General features: G+C 55.6%; 1 protein-coding gene across 1 annotated transcript in view; it reads right to left on the reverse strand.

Moving 5' to 3' along the window:
• Nucleotides 1–7,777: 7,777 nt before the first annotated feature.
• LAMA3 (laminin, alpha 3) overlaps nucleotides 7,778–15,771 on the reverse strand; it is a 49,200-nt gene continuing 41,206 nt past the window's right edge. The window contains exons 32-38 of the mRNA XM_005874312.2: nucleotides 14,691–14,874; nucleotides 13,034–13,174; nucleotides 11,843–12,002; nucleotides 11,603–11,733; nucleotides 10,429–10,522; nucleotides 8,931–9,050; nucleotides 7,778–8,246 (exon numbers count right to left, since the gene is read on the reverse strand). Of these exons, the coding sequence (XP_005874374.1) occupies nucleotides 8,101–8,246; nucleotides 8,931–9,050; nucleotides 10,429–10,522; nucleotides 11,603–11,733; nucleotides 11,843–12,002; nucleotides 13,034–13,174; nucleotides 14,691–14,874 (976 nt within the window). The 3' untranslated portion in view covers nucleotides 7,778–8,100. The remainder of the gene's footprint in view (nucleotides 8,247–8,930; nucleotides 9,051–10,428; nucleotides 10,523–11,602; nucleotides 11,734–11,842; nucleotides 12,003–13,033; nucleotides 13,175–14,690; nucleotides 14,875–15,771) is intronic.

The following is a 15,771-nucleotide window of genomic DNA, read 5'->3' on the forward strand; positions in this document are numbered from 1 at the left end:
CCACCCCCCCCCCCCCGCCATGCACAAATTTCGTGCACCGGGCCTCTACTGTAGGATATAAAACTGAAACTCCTAGACACAGACAAAGCATGGTGGTTGCCAGACGGAAGAGGGTGAGGGGTAGTGAAGGGTAAAGGGGCCAATACATGGTGACGGAAGATGCTTTCACTCCGGGTGGGGGGCACACAATGCAACATTCAGATCGTGTGCCATAGAAATGCTCACTTGAAACCTGCATGACCCTGCTGACCAGTGTCGCCCCAACAAGTTTAATAAAAAAATAAATAAAATGTCTTTTAACTGACAAAACAGGAAAACAGACTTGCTGGAAGGAAGAGTTCATTGCCGCCTACGATTGATTCTAACGTTCACCAGCCTTAAAGCTCACTGCCACCTGCCGACACCTTACAGATGTTAAACGCTGATGTTGTTTTGTGACTTGAACTCAGTTGTGAAAGTGAAAATTGCAGCGACTACATACTCGGTGTGAGTGGCAGCAGCTCTTCCGCCTGCGTTTCCAGTTCAGCTGTGTGGGCACGAGTTACACTGCTTCCCCTGGTGCCCTGGCGTGCAGAGGCCAGCCCTCTGCGAGCTCAGCCTTTCCAGGCAGGTGCGCAGGCATGAGTCAGAGCCTGAGTCACGCTGACTCACTGGCTCCGCCGGGCAGGCGGGGAGGCCTTGCAAAGCTGTCCCCGGTTTTCTTCTGTGCATTTGAGAGAAACATCCCCGCTCTGGCCAAGTTCCTCAGAGGTAGCACCTCTCAGATCATATTCACTGGAAAACCGCATTTTTACGGTTACGTTTTTGACCCATCTGACTGCTAAGCATGAAGGATCGATGTGACACACACACTGAGTATGTCCTGGAGCCGGGGCTGGAGGAGGTGCGCCTCCTCCCAGAGAACTACGATGAGACGCCATCGTAGCCAAAGGCAAGACCTGAGGTCAGGAGCATTGTTTGTGCACAGTTTTATCTTAAACATTTTTTCTTTCTTTTTTCTAAAACCTATTTTTATTGATTTCAGAGAGGAAGGAAGAGGGAGAGAGGGATAGAAACATCAGTGATGAGAGAGAACCATGGATCGGCTGCCTCCTGCACGCCCCCTATTGGGGATCGAGCCCACAACCCGGGCCTGTGCCCTGACGGGAATCGAACCCTGGTCCAAAGGTCCATGCTCAACCACTGAGCCATGCTGGCCAGCGGCACTCCAGAATTTACAGAACACCACCCCACCCGCAGGGAAGGGTGTGCATGCCCGCCAGCTCTCCTGGCCTGCAGCAGGTCCTCTGTTCTTTCCAAAGGCCTGCAGAGGCAACATTTCACTCAGGCGTGCCCCATGGTAGCCGCTGTCCCTATAATTCCCAGAGATGCTTCATCTATCACGAGGTTAAATAATAGAAGCTCCTGCCGACAGTGACGACCTGCTGCCAACATGGACAACGGCCGGGCGCTGTTAACCGTGTGGCTCAGGCTGTTGAGAGCTGGCTCTCTCGTGGGACTAGGACTCCTGTGACAAGCAGGCCCTTGGCCCTGGCTGGCTTGGCTCAGTGGATAGAGCATCGGCCGCAGACTGAAGGGTCCCGGGTTCGTTCTGGTCAAGGGCATGGACCTGGGTTGCAGGCTCCGTGTCCGGCCCTGGTCAGGGCCCTGGTCGAGGCACGTGCGGGAGGCAACTAATCAATGTGTGTCTCTCTCTCACATTGATGTTTCTCGCTCTCTGTCTCTCTCCCTCCTCCACTCTCTCTAAAAATCAATGGGAAAACATCCTCGGGTGAGAATCTACAAATAAATAAATACAATGAAGCAGCTTGTGGAGGGGACGTGGGCTGGGTGGCGTGGGTGCTTGGATTTCAGAGCGCGGCTCCGCGGTGTGTCTGTGAGGGTGAGTGGATCAAGGCTGGGCTGACGTGTGGAGCTCACTGTGTCGTTGCTGTTTGTGGATGTGATGTTGAGGTGACAGTGCCTCCAGGACACGCACAATCCCATGTGTGTCCCCACAACAGTGTGTGTGCAGCGGGGAGAGAAACAGGCAGAATACGGCTATTTTGGTGATTAATTGCTATTTTCAACTGAAGTCTTTGGCTTAATTACCTGCTGTAAGTATGCTCATCTGGACAGCTGTCTCTAGTAGCTCACGTTACCCCTAATGTAACGGCTCCCAGTGAGCATGGGAGAACAGTTCCTGAGGAAGTAAGATTGCTCCTGCCAGGGGGGCCTGGGGTTGTTTCAGCCTGGTGTTCACAGCCTTTCCTACCCACCCCCCTTTTCAAAAATGTCTTTATTGATTTTTAGAGAGAGAGGAAGGGAGGGGGAGAGAGAGAAACACCAATGATGGGAGAGAATCACTGATTGCCTGCCTCCTGCACACCCCACACTGGGGATTGAGCCTGCAACCTGGGCATGTGCCCTTGACTGGGAATCGAACCATGACCTCCTGGTTCATAGGTTGATACTCAACCACTGAGCCACACCAGCTGGGCCTAACCCCCTTTGGGTGAATGTGCAAGTCAAGGTCCCGTCCCCAGAGCCATCGACACCGAGCAGGAAATGGAGGGCTGTGTCTGGTGTCGGAGGGTTAGCGGGCTGGCCGGGCCGTCCTTCCTGCCCTTGGCCTTCCTTTGTCTCCGAGCTCATCAATCCCAGGAATAAATAGGATGGAGGTTTCCCTCGTGAGCTGTGGTCCCAGAAGTTGGAGTTGTTCTGGCTCGAAGGGCCGGAGGGTGTTTCGTGGCGTGAACGAGGGCTGCTCTGCTCCCGCCGCACGACCTTCCTCCTCGGAAAGCGGCTCCCATCGGAGCCCAGAGGTTTTTTCTAATTATTTGAAATACCCGAAGGGGAGCTTGCACATGGCGGTGGCGTCACCATCGGCTGAGCTGATGGGGGAGCTGTGGACCCGAGAGAGCACGTGGTTTCCTCCGTTTTCCGGCCGAGCAGCCTCGCCTCTTCTGAGAGTCTCCCTTGATTGATCCAGGAATCAATTCCCATGAACCTTGAGTAACAAAAGCCACGATGCTGGCGAGGGTGAGGTTAGAAATCTTTACATTTTAGCTCGTTTCGTCGCCCACGTGCGCCATTTCTGTCTTCCCCTCCTTCTCTGAGTGTTTGTGACGCCTGAGGCCCAGGGAGGAAGCAATTCACAGGAGAGAATGTGGTGGCGGAGGTGGGACACGTGACGTTCAGGGGCCTCCATTTCCTGGCTGCGCGGCCAGCGTTTGCTTTATTTCGGGTTTCTCTCCGGCTCTGTGAGTGAGCCCGTGGAGATGCCGGGAGGAAAACCGAGGCCTGAGGCCGGAGAGAGGCTGCCTGGGAGGAATGAGCGGCCGGTTTTGCATTTCCCTCCTGTTGGCCCGAGGCCTCCTGCAGCTGGAAATCGTTCCGCAGCGTTTGCAGGCCAAAGGGAGGTGAGGCCTTGGGTTCGAGGGACGACTGATGGGGCAGAGCAGAAGCTGGGGAGCCAGCTGGCATCTGAGAACTACTCGTCCAGAAATGCTCTGGTAACGTGATGGTGTTGTTCTGAGGAAGGAAGGCGCTGTCTAACCTGCCTGGGAGCGGCCCGCTCTCCCCACCGGAGCTGCCTGTCCTCAAGGGAAGATCACGACTTTGTTGGGGAACCAGAGCGGCCAGCCCTCCGGAGACCCCGCCTTCGCATATCATCAGCCTTTGAAGACCCCCAGCCCCGTTCCCGGTGAACTGCCCGTTGGGCACACCCTTTGCCCACTTCCCCTGTAATCCTTGCCCTTCTACCCGACACAAGCAGCTGGCTTATGGGGGGCAGAGCAGATGTCTGTGGTGACTGCTGCTCTCCCCGCTGCCGGCAGGATTGGGATAAACGCTCATACGATTCCACCCTGACTCTGCTGAACTGGCTCCAGGAGTGACAGGCAGCCCCGGCCCCTTGATTGTCGGGTCACAAACTCAGGGCACATCCTCCTCCGTGTGGACAGTTAGGACGGGAGGAGCTCCCTCCACCTGCCAGGGGCAGGGCAGCTCCAGGTGAGAGTTCTTTGAAAAAGGCCATGGGTTTTGCAGACCAGCCCCTACGCCCTCCCCTCCTGTGCCCTCCAGCCGTCTCTCCACACACCATGGACTCCTACTCAGCAATAAAAGGAATGAGATCTTGCCTGTGATGGGATGGACCTAGCGAGTATTACACCACGTGACATAAGCCAGAGAAAGACAAACACTGTATAATTTCACTTATATGTACAATCTTAAACACACACAGAAAAGCCCTAGCCAGTTTGGCTCAGTGGATAGAGCAGCAGCCTATGGACTGAAGGGTCCCGGGTTCGAGTCCGGTCAAGGGCACATACCTTGGATGCAGGTTCCTCCCTGGCCCGGGCCCTGGTCAGGGCGCGTGCAACAGGCAACCAATCGATGAGTTTCTCTCACATCAATATTTCTGTCTGTCTGTCTGTCCCTCTCTCTTCCACTCTCGCTAAAAATCAATGGGAAAATATCCTCGGGTGAGGATTAGCAAAAACAAAAGAACTGAATAAACAAAAGAGAAACATCCATACAGAGGAGATGGAAATCTTAAATAAATAAATAAAACGGCACCAAGACAAACCAACCCTGGAAATTGTACCTGAGCGAATCCTTATGAAAGTTTCAACCACAGAGAAAACAAACTTACAGGTGGAGGGGGGCGGAGTCGCTGGCCGGAGCGAGGGCTGAGGTTGGGGGGCGGCTCCCAGCGCACAGTTCACCCCTCAACCCCGGAGGAGGGCCTTGCTGCTTCCTGAAGGCGGGGCCCAGCCTGGCACGGGCTGGAGCTGAGACGCCCTCTGCACACCTGGCTCAGCGCTGGTCCTTAAGGACGAAGGTAGAACCGCCTGCTGACTCTAGGCCTTTTTGCAGAATCGCCGATCGGCCCATCAGCTGGCTGCATCTCCAGGTGCTGAGGTTCTGGCTGAGGTGAGCCCGGGGCGGATGAGGTGCAGCTCGAGCCGCCTGCTCCACAGCTGCTCCGTCTTGAAGACCACGGGCCACGGGCCGACCTCGTGAGTTTGTAGTTAGTGACATCAGGGGCTAAGGCCAGTTTCAAAAGTATGCTAGGAGACAAGTTGGCAAAGCTGACTACAAATATAAAAAGGTTGGTATCCTTTGCTCTGGCAGCTTTGCTTCTAAGGACGTGTCCTAGGAAAACAAGCAAGTTTGCATTCTAGGGCATCTCCTAGGAGGCTGTTAAATACGTCATGATAATTCGCCTGATGTGATTACTACTAGTCACAGACCTGGGAAAGGGTCACTGTATAGCTTTTAAAACCATATGAAATCCTCAAAAAATTAAAAATGGAACTGCCATTTGACCCAGTGATCTCACTTCTAGGAATATATCCTAAGAAACCCGAAGCACCAATCAGAAAGAACGTATGCACCCCTATGTTCATAGCAGCACAATTTGCAATAGCTAAGATCAGGAAACAGCCCAAGAGCCCGTCAGCAGACGAGTGGATAAAAAGCTGTGGTGCATCCACACCATGGAGTACTATCGATCATAGAAAAGAAAGAGCTCTTACCATTCGCAACAGCGTGGATGGACCGGGAGAGCATTATTCTGAGCAAAATAAGCCAATTGGAGAAAGACAAGTATCACATGATCTCACTCATCTGTGAACCAAATAAACTGATGAACAAAAATAGAGCCAGAGACATAGAAGCCTGAACAGAGCGCCCCAAGGTCGGCACGCGCAGCGAGAGGGGAGCCTCAGCGGGAGGGGAGCCGCGAAGAGGATGACGGAGGGTGTCTGCAGGGCAGGTGGCAGTTACAGAGGGTCCCACGACAGTTCCATTGAGGAGCTGTAAGCGTCCCTCTCTGAGAACACACATTTGCAATCTGAGGAGCCCACGGAGGCTTTCTGTCTGTCTCCCGGACTGCACTCCGTCTGTGCCCTCTTCCGCCTCCTGGTGGCTGGGATCGCACTTTGCCGCAGTGGACAGACCGCGGTCCTCAAGCTGCTGCAGAAGGAGGGGACCAGGCTGTGAGTGGAGAATCAATTGCCCCTTCGATGGACCTGGGAAGTGCTGGTCAACATCAGCTCTAAGGGTAACGGTCGGTCCAGTGAGTGAGGAACCCGAAGGGGGAGGCGCCCAGCCCGTGCGGACCTGTCAGAGAACCAGGTGCTCCCCGAGACGCAGTCGGGTGGGAATCTCCTGGGAGGTTCTCACTTGAAAACCAGTTTTCTCCTGGACAGTGTGGCTCAGTGGTTGAGCGCTGACCTATGAACCAGGAGGTCACGGTCCGATTCCTGGTCAGAGCACATGCCCAGGTTTCCAGTTTCATCCCCAGTAGGGGGCGTGCAGGAGGCAGCCAATGAATGCATCTCTCTCATCATCGGTGTTTCTCTCCCTCTCCTTTCCTCTCTGAAATCAATACAAATATATATATATATATATTTAAAAAGGAGACAGGCCTCCTCCATCTTCCAATTAGTAAGAAAGAAAAAGAAAACCAATGTTTTCTGAAAGGACATGACTCGGTCACACAGTCCAACCTCTGGCCCCGCTTGGCTTCTCCAAGGCCCAGCAGCCCCTGTTGATGTCCCTGTGATGGGACCGGCTTCCCCCCCAGAAGGCCCTGGGCCTGCCCAGCCATGGCTGTTAGAAGGCACCCCCACAGGACACGTGAGGTCAGGAAGGAGTGTGGGATGGGAGGGAGTGTGGCTCTGTGGCCGAGGTGGGCACACGGCGGTGAGAACACCTACAGGATGATGAGGTCCAAATTCCAGAATTATTGGTTCTTTTCCTCCTGATGAACAGACCTATGTCGTCTCCTACACAGTCTTCTCTGTTAGGGGGAGCAGTGCTGGGCATAATACTGGTCGAGAACGTGGTTCATTCTTTCGTAGATAAAAGCGACCCCTCCTTCCCACCGACTCCTGCCAGCTTGCCGTGCAGAGCGTGATTTATAGTGTGCACACCCCTCCCGCTTCCCTACTGGGTAGTTTTTGCTCTTTTTTGTTGTTAATCCTCACCCGAGGGTATTTTTCCATTGATCTTTTAGAGAAAGTGGAAGAGAGAGGGAGAGACCGAGAAATAATCGAGAGAAACATCGATTGGTTGTCACCTGCATGTGCCCCGACCAGGGCCTGGGCCAGGGAGGAGCCTGCAACCGAGGCATGTGCCCTTGACTGGAATCGAACCCAGGACTCTTTGGTCCACAGACCGACACTCTATCCACTGAGCCAAACTGGCTAGGGCTAGTTTTTGCTCTTAAGGAACTGATCACCATAATGCAGAACTGACTGGTGGCAGACTGTCCATGGGGAGCCTAGTGGACTTTAGGTTTATTAAATTGGCTTATTTACTATTTTATGAATATTACCAGAGGCCCGATGGATGAAACTTGTGCAAGAGTAGGCCTTCCTTCTCCTGGCTGCCGGCACTGGCTTCCCTCCGGCACCCGAGACCCAGGCTTCCCTCGCAGCCCCGGCTTTGTCCAGAAGGACGTCCGGTCTAATTAGCATACTGCACTTTTATTATTATAGATGTGTCTCCCGGGTTGGGCTGCATATTCCTTCGGGGCAGGAATTACTTCTTCTATGTGCCCGTACACCCCACCCCGAGCGCACACAGCGCCCACCGGTATTGCTCCGTAAGTGTGTGTAGAAAACTGTGCTGTAGGCAGCACACTGAACAGGTGCTGAGGGATTAATACGTTAACAGTGACCATCAAGGCACTGCTTTATGCGAGTAAAACATCATAGTTTAAAGAGTGCACTGCACTAATTTAACCTCACAAATTATAACCCTTCACAGATATACAACTTTTGTATTTTTAAAGTGCTTTAAAAGATATTTATTTTTTTAAGGAGTGGAAAATAATGGTCTTTAAAAGACATTACGTTTTTTGTGGGAAATGGTATTACCAAAAGCATATAACAATTTATCATCTCCAAGAAATGGGGCTTTTATATAAAATACATCGGTAGCTTGAAGGCCAAAACGGTGGTTACGTGTGGTCCGAGTTCAACACTGGATTTGCTGTGGGGCCCATTCGCCAGGCGTCTTACGTCAGGAATGACCCTGAGCAGGGAGCGGGCGGGTAGGTGGTCAGTGCTTTTCAGGGGGCAGTGCCTCTCTGTGTAATGGTTTGAGTTAGTGGTCGGGACAGCCATTCAGACTGACCATGCCCTGGACTTGCACGGCGTCAGCAACAGGCACGGGCACGTGGTTGACCTGAATGTTCTTCATGCAGCCGGAAAAGGGCTTCCAGACGGGGGGCTCCAGGGCCTTCCAATCGGCTGCAACAGGAAAAGCAGACAGTCACGGGCAGGTCACAGGGGCGAACGAAAAGTAGTCGGATTAGAGCCGACGGGACCAGGTCCCAGCAACCCAGTCACTTCCTCCCTGTCAGGGGGCCCCCACCCCCCACCCGCTGACAAATCAGCCCAAGGCTGCTCTTCAAATTCTCCCAAGAGAGAGATCCCTCAGCCCAAACCCACAGACAGTAACTCTAGACTGAGTGCTTTTGATGGGTCATGGACGGCCTGGTGAACCACGTGGAGGAACATAAAACCATGAAGAAGGACGAGACTTTTCCAGGCGACATTCCAGTCGAACTCGCCTCCATCTCAGCCTGCCTGGCGCCCGTCCTGGCCCCACAAGGCTAACTCGCCAGGAAGCGCAGTGCCCGAGAGGAGACCCTGCCCCAGCCCTTCCTGGTTCCCGGTGGCCCTCAGGCTCCGAGGCTGACGCGGCCTCTGAAGAGGGGCTTGTAAAGGATTGGCTCGGGACGCGCGGGGGCAGCAGGCATGGCCGGGGCTGCCCATTGCTGGCAACTGGGTTTCCCCGGCCCCACTGCCACCGGACAGTCAACGGCTGCTCTGCTGGTAACCTGGGGGCTGGGGCATCGCGCTGGTTGGGTTGAAATGGAAACGTGAGAGCTGACAGGGGCGACACGGGGTCGATGCTGAGCCGGGGGTTACCTGGGACGCCTCCGAGGTGCAGTGGCTCCTGGGTGCGGGCGGGCGGGAAGGGGTGCCGCCCGGCTGTGTAGCTGCTGACCGTGTCCAGTTCCAGGTGCAGGACGTGTTGCTTTATGGTCACTGGAGGGAGAGCAGGCTGGTCAGGCAGGACCTGGGGAGCCCTGCCCGCTGTCTACACTGAGCAACCACTGGTTCTTCCGACTCCCTCCTGTGTGGCCCGGGGGGCACTGCGCTCGGTTCAGCAACCTCAACATAAAGCAGCTGCTTCCTCCACACAGTGGTGCTTAGTGCTCCCACGTGTGTTACAGGCTTTAACCCTTAAACATGTGAGAACGATATGATCCCTCCATCTCCCATGTAGGAGACCGGCTCTCCAGCCCTGAGGAGCCGATGAGACAGCGAGACTGTAAGCTGAACGGCAGTTGGGCCCTGTCTCCCGTCTCAGGCCACGCTTCTGCCACCTGACCTCAGCTTCTCTCCCGGAAGATTCAACTTCTGGAAACTGACTCCAAAGACAGGCACTTAAAAAATATATTCTTTTACTGATTCTTAGAGAGAGAGGAAGGGAGAAGGATAGAGAGATAGGAACATCGTTGAAAGAGAAACATCATCGATCAGCTGCTTCCTGCACGCCCCACACTGGGGATGGAGCCAGAAACCTGGGCATGTGCCCTGACCGGGAATCAAACTGTGACTTCCTGGTTCATGGGTCAACACTCAACCTCTGAGCCATGCCAACCGGGCTAGACAATCATTTTTGACGCTCCAAATAAAACTCCTCCCATATTAATAATCCTAACTAATTGCAGTGTAGTTAGCTTTCAAATTAGCTGAGAAAAGATTCATTTTTACAAAGATATTTTAGTTAAAACGAACTAATATCCACAAGTTATTCATAGAATAGCAGGTTCGATGTGAAAGGCTGTGCCTGCTCTCTGCCCCGTGGTTCGTGTAAAGCGTTTGCTTTCGTGTTGAAGAGTCCAGGGCCCGTGCTGACAGGGGCCCCTCACACACTCAGTCTCTGGGAGGAACAGAGGCCTGAACTCTCGGCTTCCACACCTGCTTGCTTACCGTCTGAGTCAACCTCTGCAGGGAAGCCCTGGTTTCACCTTTTGACCAATGAATGGATTGAGATCTGCCCTGTCCAATCAGAACTATACACATTGTAGCCTCATTTGCATCTATATTGACCAATCAGAACTGCATGATTTAGAAACCTCATTTGCATAAAATTGGGACTTAGGGCAGGAACTTTCTCTACGAAAGGTGGCCTTCCCTTTGCCTCCGTGGAACACAATTCAGGCTGCCATCTGCATCGGTGTCTCCCTGGCTGCAGCTCCTTTTGCTCAAGCGAATGCTTTTTTATGCTTTATCATAGTCCAATTAATGCCGGTTTACCATTTTAACCTGCTGCGCTGACCCTGCCAGCCACGAATGGGGCTTTAACTCGGGCTGCATCTGGGACATTCAGGATGAAAAGGGAGGCTGGACGTCGTACCTGCCACCGAGTGCCACTGTCCGTCACACAGAGACTGCCTGGGTGTGACCGAAGTCACCATCCCACCTGCCTCGCTGGCCACAGAGGCCACGACCTGGAACACATGTGAATTCATTTATTTAGTTAGTTAGTTCTCACCGGGATATTTCTCCATTGATTTTAGAGGGAGGGAAGGGAGGGGAGAGGCACACAGAGAGAAACATCGATTGGTTGCTTCCTGCATGCTGACCAGGGCCAGGGATCGAGCCTGCAACCGAGGTTTGTGCCCTTGACCGGAATGGAACCCAGGACCCTTCAGTCCGAGGGCTGATGCTCTAACACCTCTAACACCAGCCAGGGCCACACGTGCATTGTCTATTTCCTTAAGAAAGGCAGGTGGAGCCCACTTCCCTGCATCTCCCTCCCAACCCTTCACCCCGACAGCCCGAGAGCATAGATACAGGTCCCCTCCCCCACCAGCCACCACGCGGGTCCAAGGCTCTGCAGGACCCTCTGCTGCGTCCCCTCAAAGCAGCTGCCAACCAGAGTCCTGCCTGTGCTGCTGCCTAAGGCACTGAGCTCGTCCCTGCACATTGAGCGCTGCCCCCTGCAGGCCCCACTCGGTGGTGACTCGTTGACAGCGAAGATCCCCCTCAGCTGTGAACATGTGACCGTGGCTTGTTTAGGACATTACAATGTGGAAGGAAGACATGCGGCGGAGCCTGCACCCCCTGCTCGGCTGCCAACTGAAACAGTGCCATGAATGCCCGGCTGACAGAAGGTTCACACCAGGCGTCCAGCAGCTACCCGACTGCATCTGCACTGGGCAGGTGTCGGGGTCAGGCCCTCAGCCGGGCCAGGCACTTGGCGGGGTCAGGCCCTCGGCGGGGTCAGGCACTTGGCGGGTTACTGTGCGGATCCCGCATCCCCATTCCCTGGGCTGGGAGTCTCTGAATCAGGTGAGTGAAATGGGAGAACTAGACCAAGTGTTGATAACTAATTTGCATTTAATTTGCATTTAATTTGCATGCTGCTAGACAGGGCAGCCTGTTCTCAGGGAATTTCCAGCTAAACCTGTGACTGCGGCTATGAAGGCAGCGGGTCTCGATTTCAATTCTTTCCCGTCAGGAAGCTCTCACTGGAGATGCTCCCTAACCCTCCCCTGAGGAGTCACCGCCCCCTCCCCCCCACGCACCTTGCCGGCCTCCAGGTAGACGCGCAGGTGCCTCCCGGGCTGGCGGCCCACGTGCAGCAGGACCCCCGTGAGGCTCCGAGGGCGGATGCTGAAAAGGAGCTTGAATTCCGGCCCCAACGACACAGAGTTCGCTTTCAAAGGGGGAAAGAAAAGAGATAAACAGTTAAAATCTCGTCATTCGAGAAAAAGGATGGAGCTCTTCAGGCTCAGAGACACCCCCTCTTCCCCACGGCTCCTCACCTAGTGTGACATGACCACCTTCCTGGGAGAAATAAACGCCTTTCTCCAAAGAGCCCGCCAAGCAGGGAGACACCCCCACGCGGGCAGAAGGCGCGTCCAGTGGTTTCGAATCCACCTGGAAGTTCCTCAGGCACCCCACGAAGCTGCTCTGGGGGAGGCTCTGCGACCGAGCAGAAGAGAGAGCGAAGGCCATTACCCACAATTCCCGGAAACACGGGGGCAGCCCAGCGAGGGGCAACCCGGCGAGGGGCAGGGGCAGCCGGTGAGGGGCAGGGCAGGGCAGGGCAGGGGCAGGTGTCTGCTAAAGGCGGAGGTTGGCCCATCCTTCCTGTTTCTGAGTCAGGCGGCCCCACTGCTCCCCCTGGCTCCCTGCCACAGAACCAGAAAACGGGTACCAGACGTCCGGTGGGCAGTCAGATCTGAAGGTGCCCCCAACCCAAGTGGCGTGTGTGCAAAGGCAGGGGTGTGGGGGGTGCGGGACAAGAGCAGGAGGTGAGCGGCCCCGGTCCAGGGGGCAGAGCTGCAATGGGGGCGGGAGTTTCCGCCTCACACTCCAGACCTCGCCGTCCCTGCAGTTACAACCCCCCGAGGATTTCATGAGCTCACGTGACTGCTTAACGCAGGGCGGCTTTGGGAAAAGAGGCCCAAACATTCCACAAATAATAAAGTGTAGGAAGGTCCCCTGCACTGTTGGGCTCATCGAATGCCTGAGACTTAAAATAAGACACCGGGGGGCGGCCCCAGTGGGTCCGCGTGGAGCCCTGTGTCTGCCCCACAGGGGCCCGGGGCCCAGGCAGGCGCCTCTGGGTTCTGTGATCCCTTAAACCAGGGGAGGGGGTGGGCGGGGAGGGGGAACATCTGGCCCGTGGCCCCTGTAAGGCCTGAGAAATCATGGGGCCTGGCCCTGCCACGGCATCAGGGGAGCTAATTAAATGTGGGGCCGCACCGGGCAGGCTCCTGTCCAGGCCGCGTGGCAGCCCTCAGTCAGCCCTGCAGGGCCCGCCCGTGCCTGCAGCTTTCGATCAAGAGGCTGGGTGGGGACGGGGAACGGTGCCTGTGGGGCTCACGGCATCAGTGGATTATTCGAAAGCCCGTCTGGGGCTTGCGGGCATCCTCAGGGTCCTGTGTGAGGACATGCGGACGTGGCAGAGGGCGTGTGTTTCATCTGCGGCTCTGAGCACAGCCACTCACCTTCGGCCTCCCCGAGGGGGAGGATCCCAGGTAAACGGACGCCCTCGGGCTGAGGGTGACATTTCCTGGCGAACTTCCCTCCCAGGCCCTCAGACCATCCACGACCAGGCGCCCCTTCTCCCCGTCTTGTCCGAACACCACCTTACAAGGGAAGGAACAAGGTGATTATAGTTTTGCCTCTGACAACGGCTGCAGTACTTCACTTTGTGGTCACAGGAAACGCTTAAAAAATATTCTTCTGACCCTGGCCAGTGTTGCTCAGTGGATAGAGCCTCGGCCTGAGGAATCAAGGATCCTGAGTTCAATCCCGGTCAGGGGCACATGCCCGGGTTGCAGGCTCGGTCCCTAGTGGGGGGCATGCGGGAGGCAGCCAATCAATGATTCCCTCTCATAAGTGATGTTTCTATCTCTCTCTCCCTCTCCCTTCCTCTCTGAAATCAATAAAAATATTTAAAAAATATATTTTTCTGTCCCTCAAGTAGCTTTAAAAACTCAGAGATATTTCTCCCTAGTGTTTTCATCATTATCACCATCATCATTTGCGATGTAACGTTAGATATTGAATAAAGTGAGCTAAAGAAGTGAGCAAAAAAAAGGGTTGCTCAACAGTGAATAAAGATATAATTAATCTGGAAACACAGAAAATATAAACAACTGAAGAGGCAAAGGAAGGTGAGCAGACACCCATGCAGCACGGGACGGACAGCTGTGCGGGGCTGAGGGGGAGTCACAGGCCCCTGAGCAGGGCTCCTGGGGGAGGGGCCAGGGCTGCTTCTCTTCCACCAACAGGAGACAAGTCAGGGTCCCGGGCTCCAGTGAGGACTGAGCCCCTCGTGGCTGTGAGAGGCTCACTGATGGCTCCCAGCGTGTGCTCCCGCCCGGCGGCCACCTCTGGCCTCTGCTGCCTACGGACCCTGGGCTCCCATGTCTGACGGGCAGCCCAACTCGAGGATGTTCCCACAGAACTCCTCCCCGTCCCAGCTCAGACCTGCTTCCCCCCACCCACTCCCCGTCCTTTCCCTCTCAGCAGAAGTTCCACCGTGGGCCTGATTACTGGTCCAAAAGCATAGGACTCGAGCCCGGCCGGCGTGGCTCAGTGGTTGAGCATCCACTATGAACCAGGAGGTCAGGGTTCGATTCCTGGTCAGGGCACAGGCCCTGGTTGTGGGCTCGATCCCCAGTGTGGAGCATGCAGGAGGCAGCCGATCCATGAGTCTCTCTCCTTATTGATGTTTCTATCTCTCTCTCCCTCTTCCTTCCTCTCTGAAATCAATAAAAATATATTAAAAACAAACAAACAAAAAAAACCTAAATCATAGGACTCAGTATTGACACCTCTCTCTCCCTCTCTCCCTCTCTTGCCTCAAACTGTGTTTCTTTCCGTCTGGGACGCCTGAGGGCCAGGCCAGGGTGCTAGGATGGAGACAGCTCTCGGAGGGGCCTGGGCCTGGGAGGGGCCTGAAGGAGGGAGACGCCCAGGGGCTGGGGGGCTACTCGGGAGGCAGAGGGACTGAGGCAGAGAGCAAAGCCCACCTGGCGTTTAGGAGGACACCCGGGCGCAGTGTGCAGCCTCTCACCGAGGTCCCCGCCCACCTCAGCCTCACTGGGTGCCATGCCCAGCCCGGCCTCACCGTGTGCCATGCCCGCCCGGCCTCACCGTGTGCCACTGCCCGTCGTCGTACTTCTCTTTGCTCCTGAGCCTCAGTTTCTTCCCTCCTGCGCCCAAAGCGAAGACGAGCCGCCCCTTGGAGAGGTAAAGGGCCATGAAGGAGGCCTGGGAGCCCGTGTGGAACACCAGCCCGCCGGGGGCGGCTGTCTGCACATCCACGGAGAACTGTGACCTGGGGAGGAAGCAGGCAAGGAGGGAAGCAGAGGTTCCAAGTGCTTCTCCAGATCTTCGAAGCTGGGGAGGGGAGGAGCTGGCCCCACCCCCATTGTTTCAATGAGTAAACTGAGGCACGCCGATGAAATGGCCACCTCTCTGTGCTGTGCAATCCCTCACTGAGGGGGGACGCGTGTGGGAGCCCCACCGTAGCGTAGCTGGTGGCGTGCGTCCCGCACACGAGAGGAGGAGGTAGAAGAAAACCCACACTGCTCACTCCTCTTAGCTTTCCAATACTGTGAGGCAGAGCCCACACCTAAATGCACTTTAATTCCTCAAATTAGCGAGTTCCTTGAGGGGAATGCTCTTCAAAAAGAACAAGAAATCTCTATATTTGCTCAATGAAACCAGCCAGCTGGCACACGGCTCGGCGTTCCCCGGTGTCTGCGTTTGGTGGAGGTTTGGAAAGTGGGGGGAGCCAATCTCAGGCGGGAGGCAGACCGAGCTGTGTTCCAGCGCTTAACGCCTGTGGGCTGGTGAGAGCCATGGCCTGAGCACACGGGGACTGCTTCCTACCGCAGCTCTCCCTCAGGAAGCCTGCCTGCACCCCAAAAGGCCTGCCTCTCGGCCTGAGGCGCTCCCTGCCCCTCCCCATCCCTCTCCTTCCTCCCCTTTCAGGGGGCAGCGGGCCCAGCCAAGCTAAGGCCCCCCTGGCTGCTCCTGCCCCCCATTTCCCTACAGGAACAGTCCGTCTCCTGCCCATCTGATCCACGGGGACACCCCCAGCCTGCAGGGTCTGAGTGGCGGGCCCTGGGCTCACAGCGGATAGGGGCCAAGCCGGGCGGACAGCAGGTCTTTGGACCCCGGACACTGTGCCCCTACAGGTGAGTCACAAAGGAACTGTGGCGCCTTTTCT

Source organism: Myotis brandtii, unplaced genomic scaffold, assembly GCF_000412655.1.
Source record: "Myotis brandtii unplaced genomic scaffold, ASM41265v1 scaffold433, whole genome shotgun sequence".
Taxonomy (NCBI): domain Eukaryota; kingdom Metazoa; phylum Chordata; class Mammalia; order Chiroptera; family Vespertilionidae; genus Myotis; species Myotis brandtii.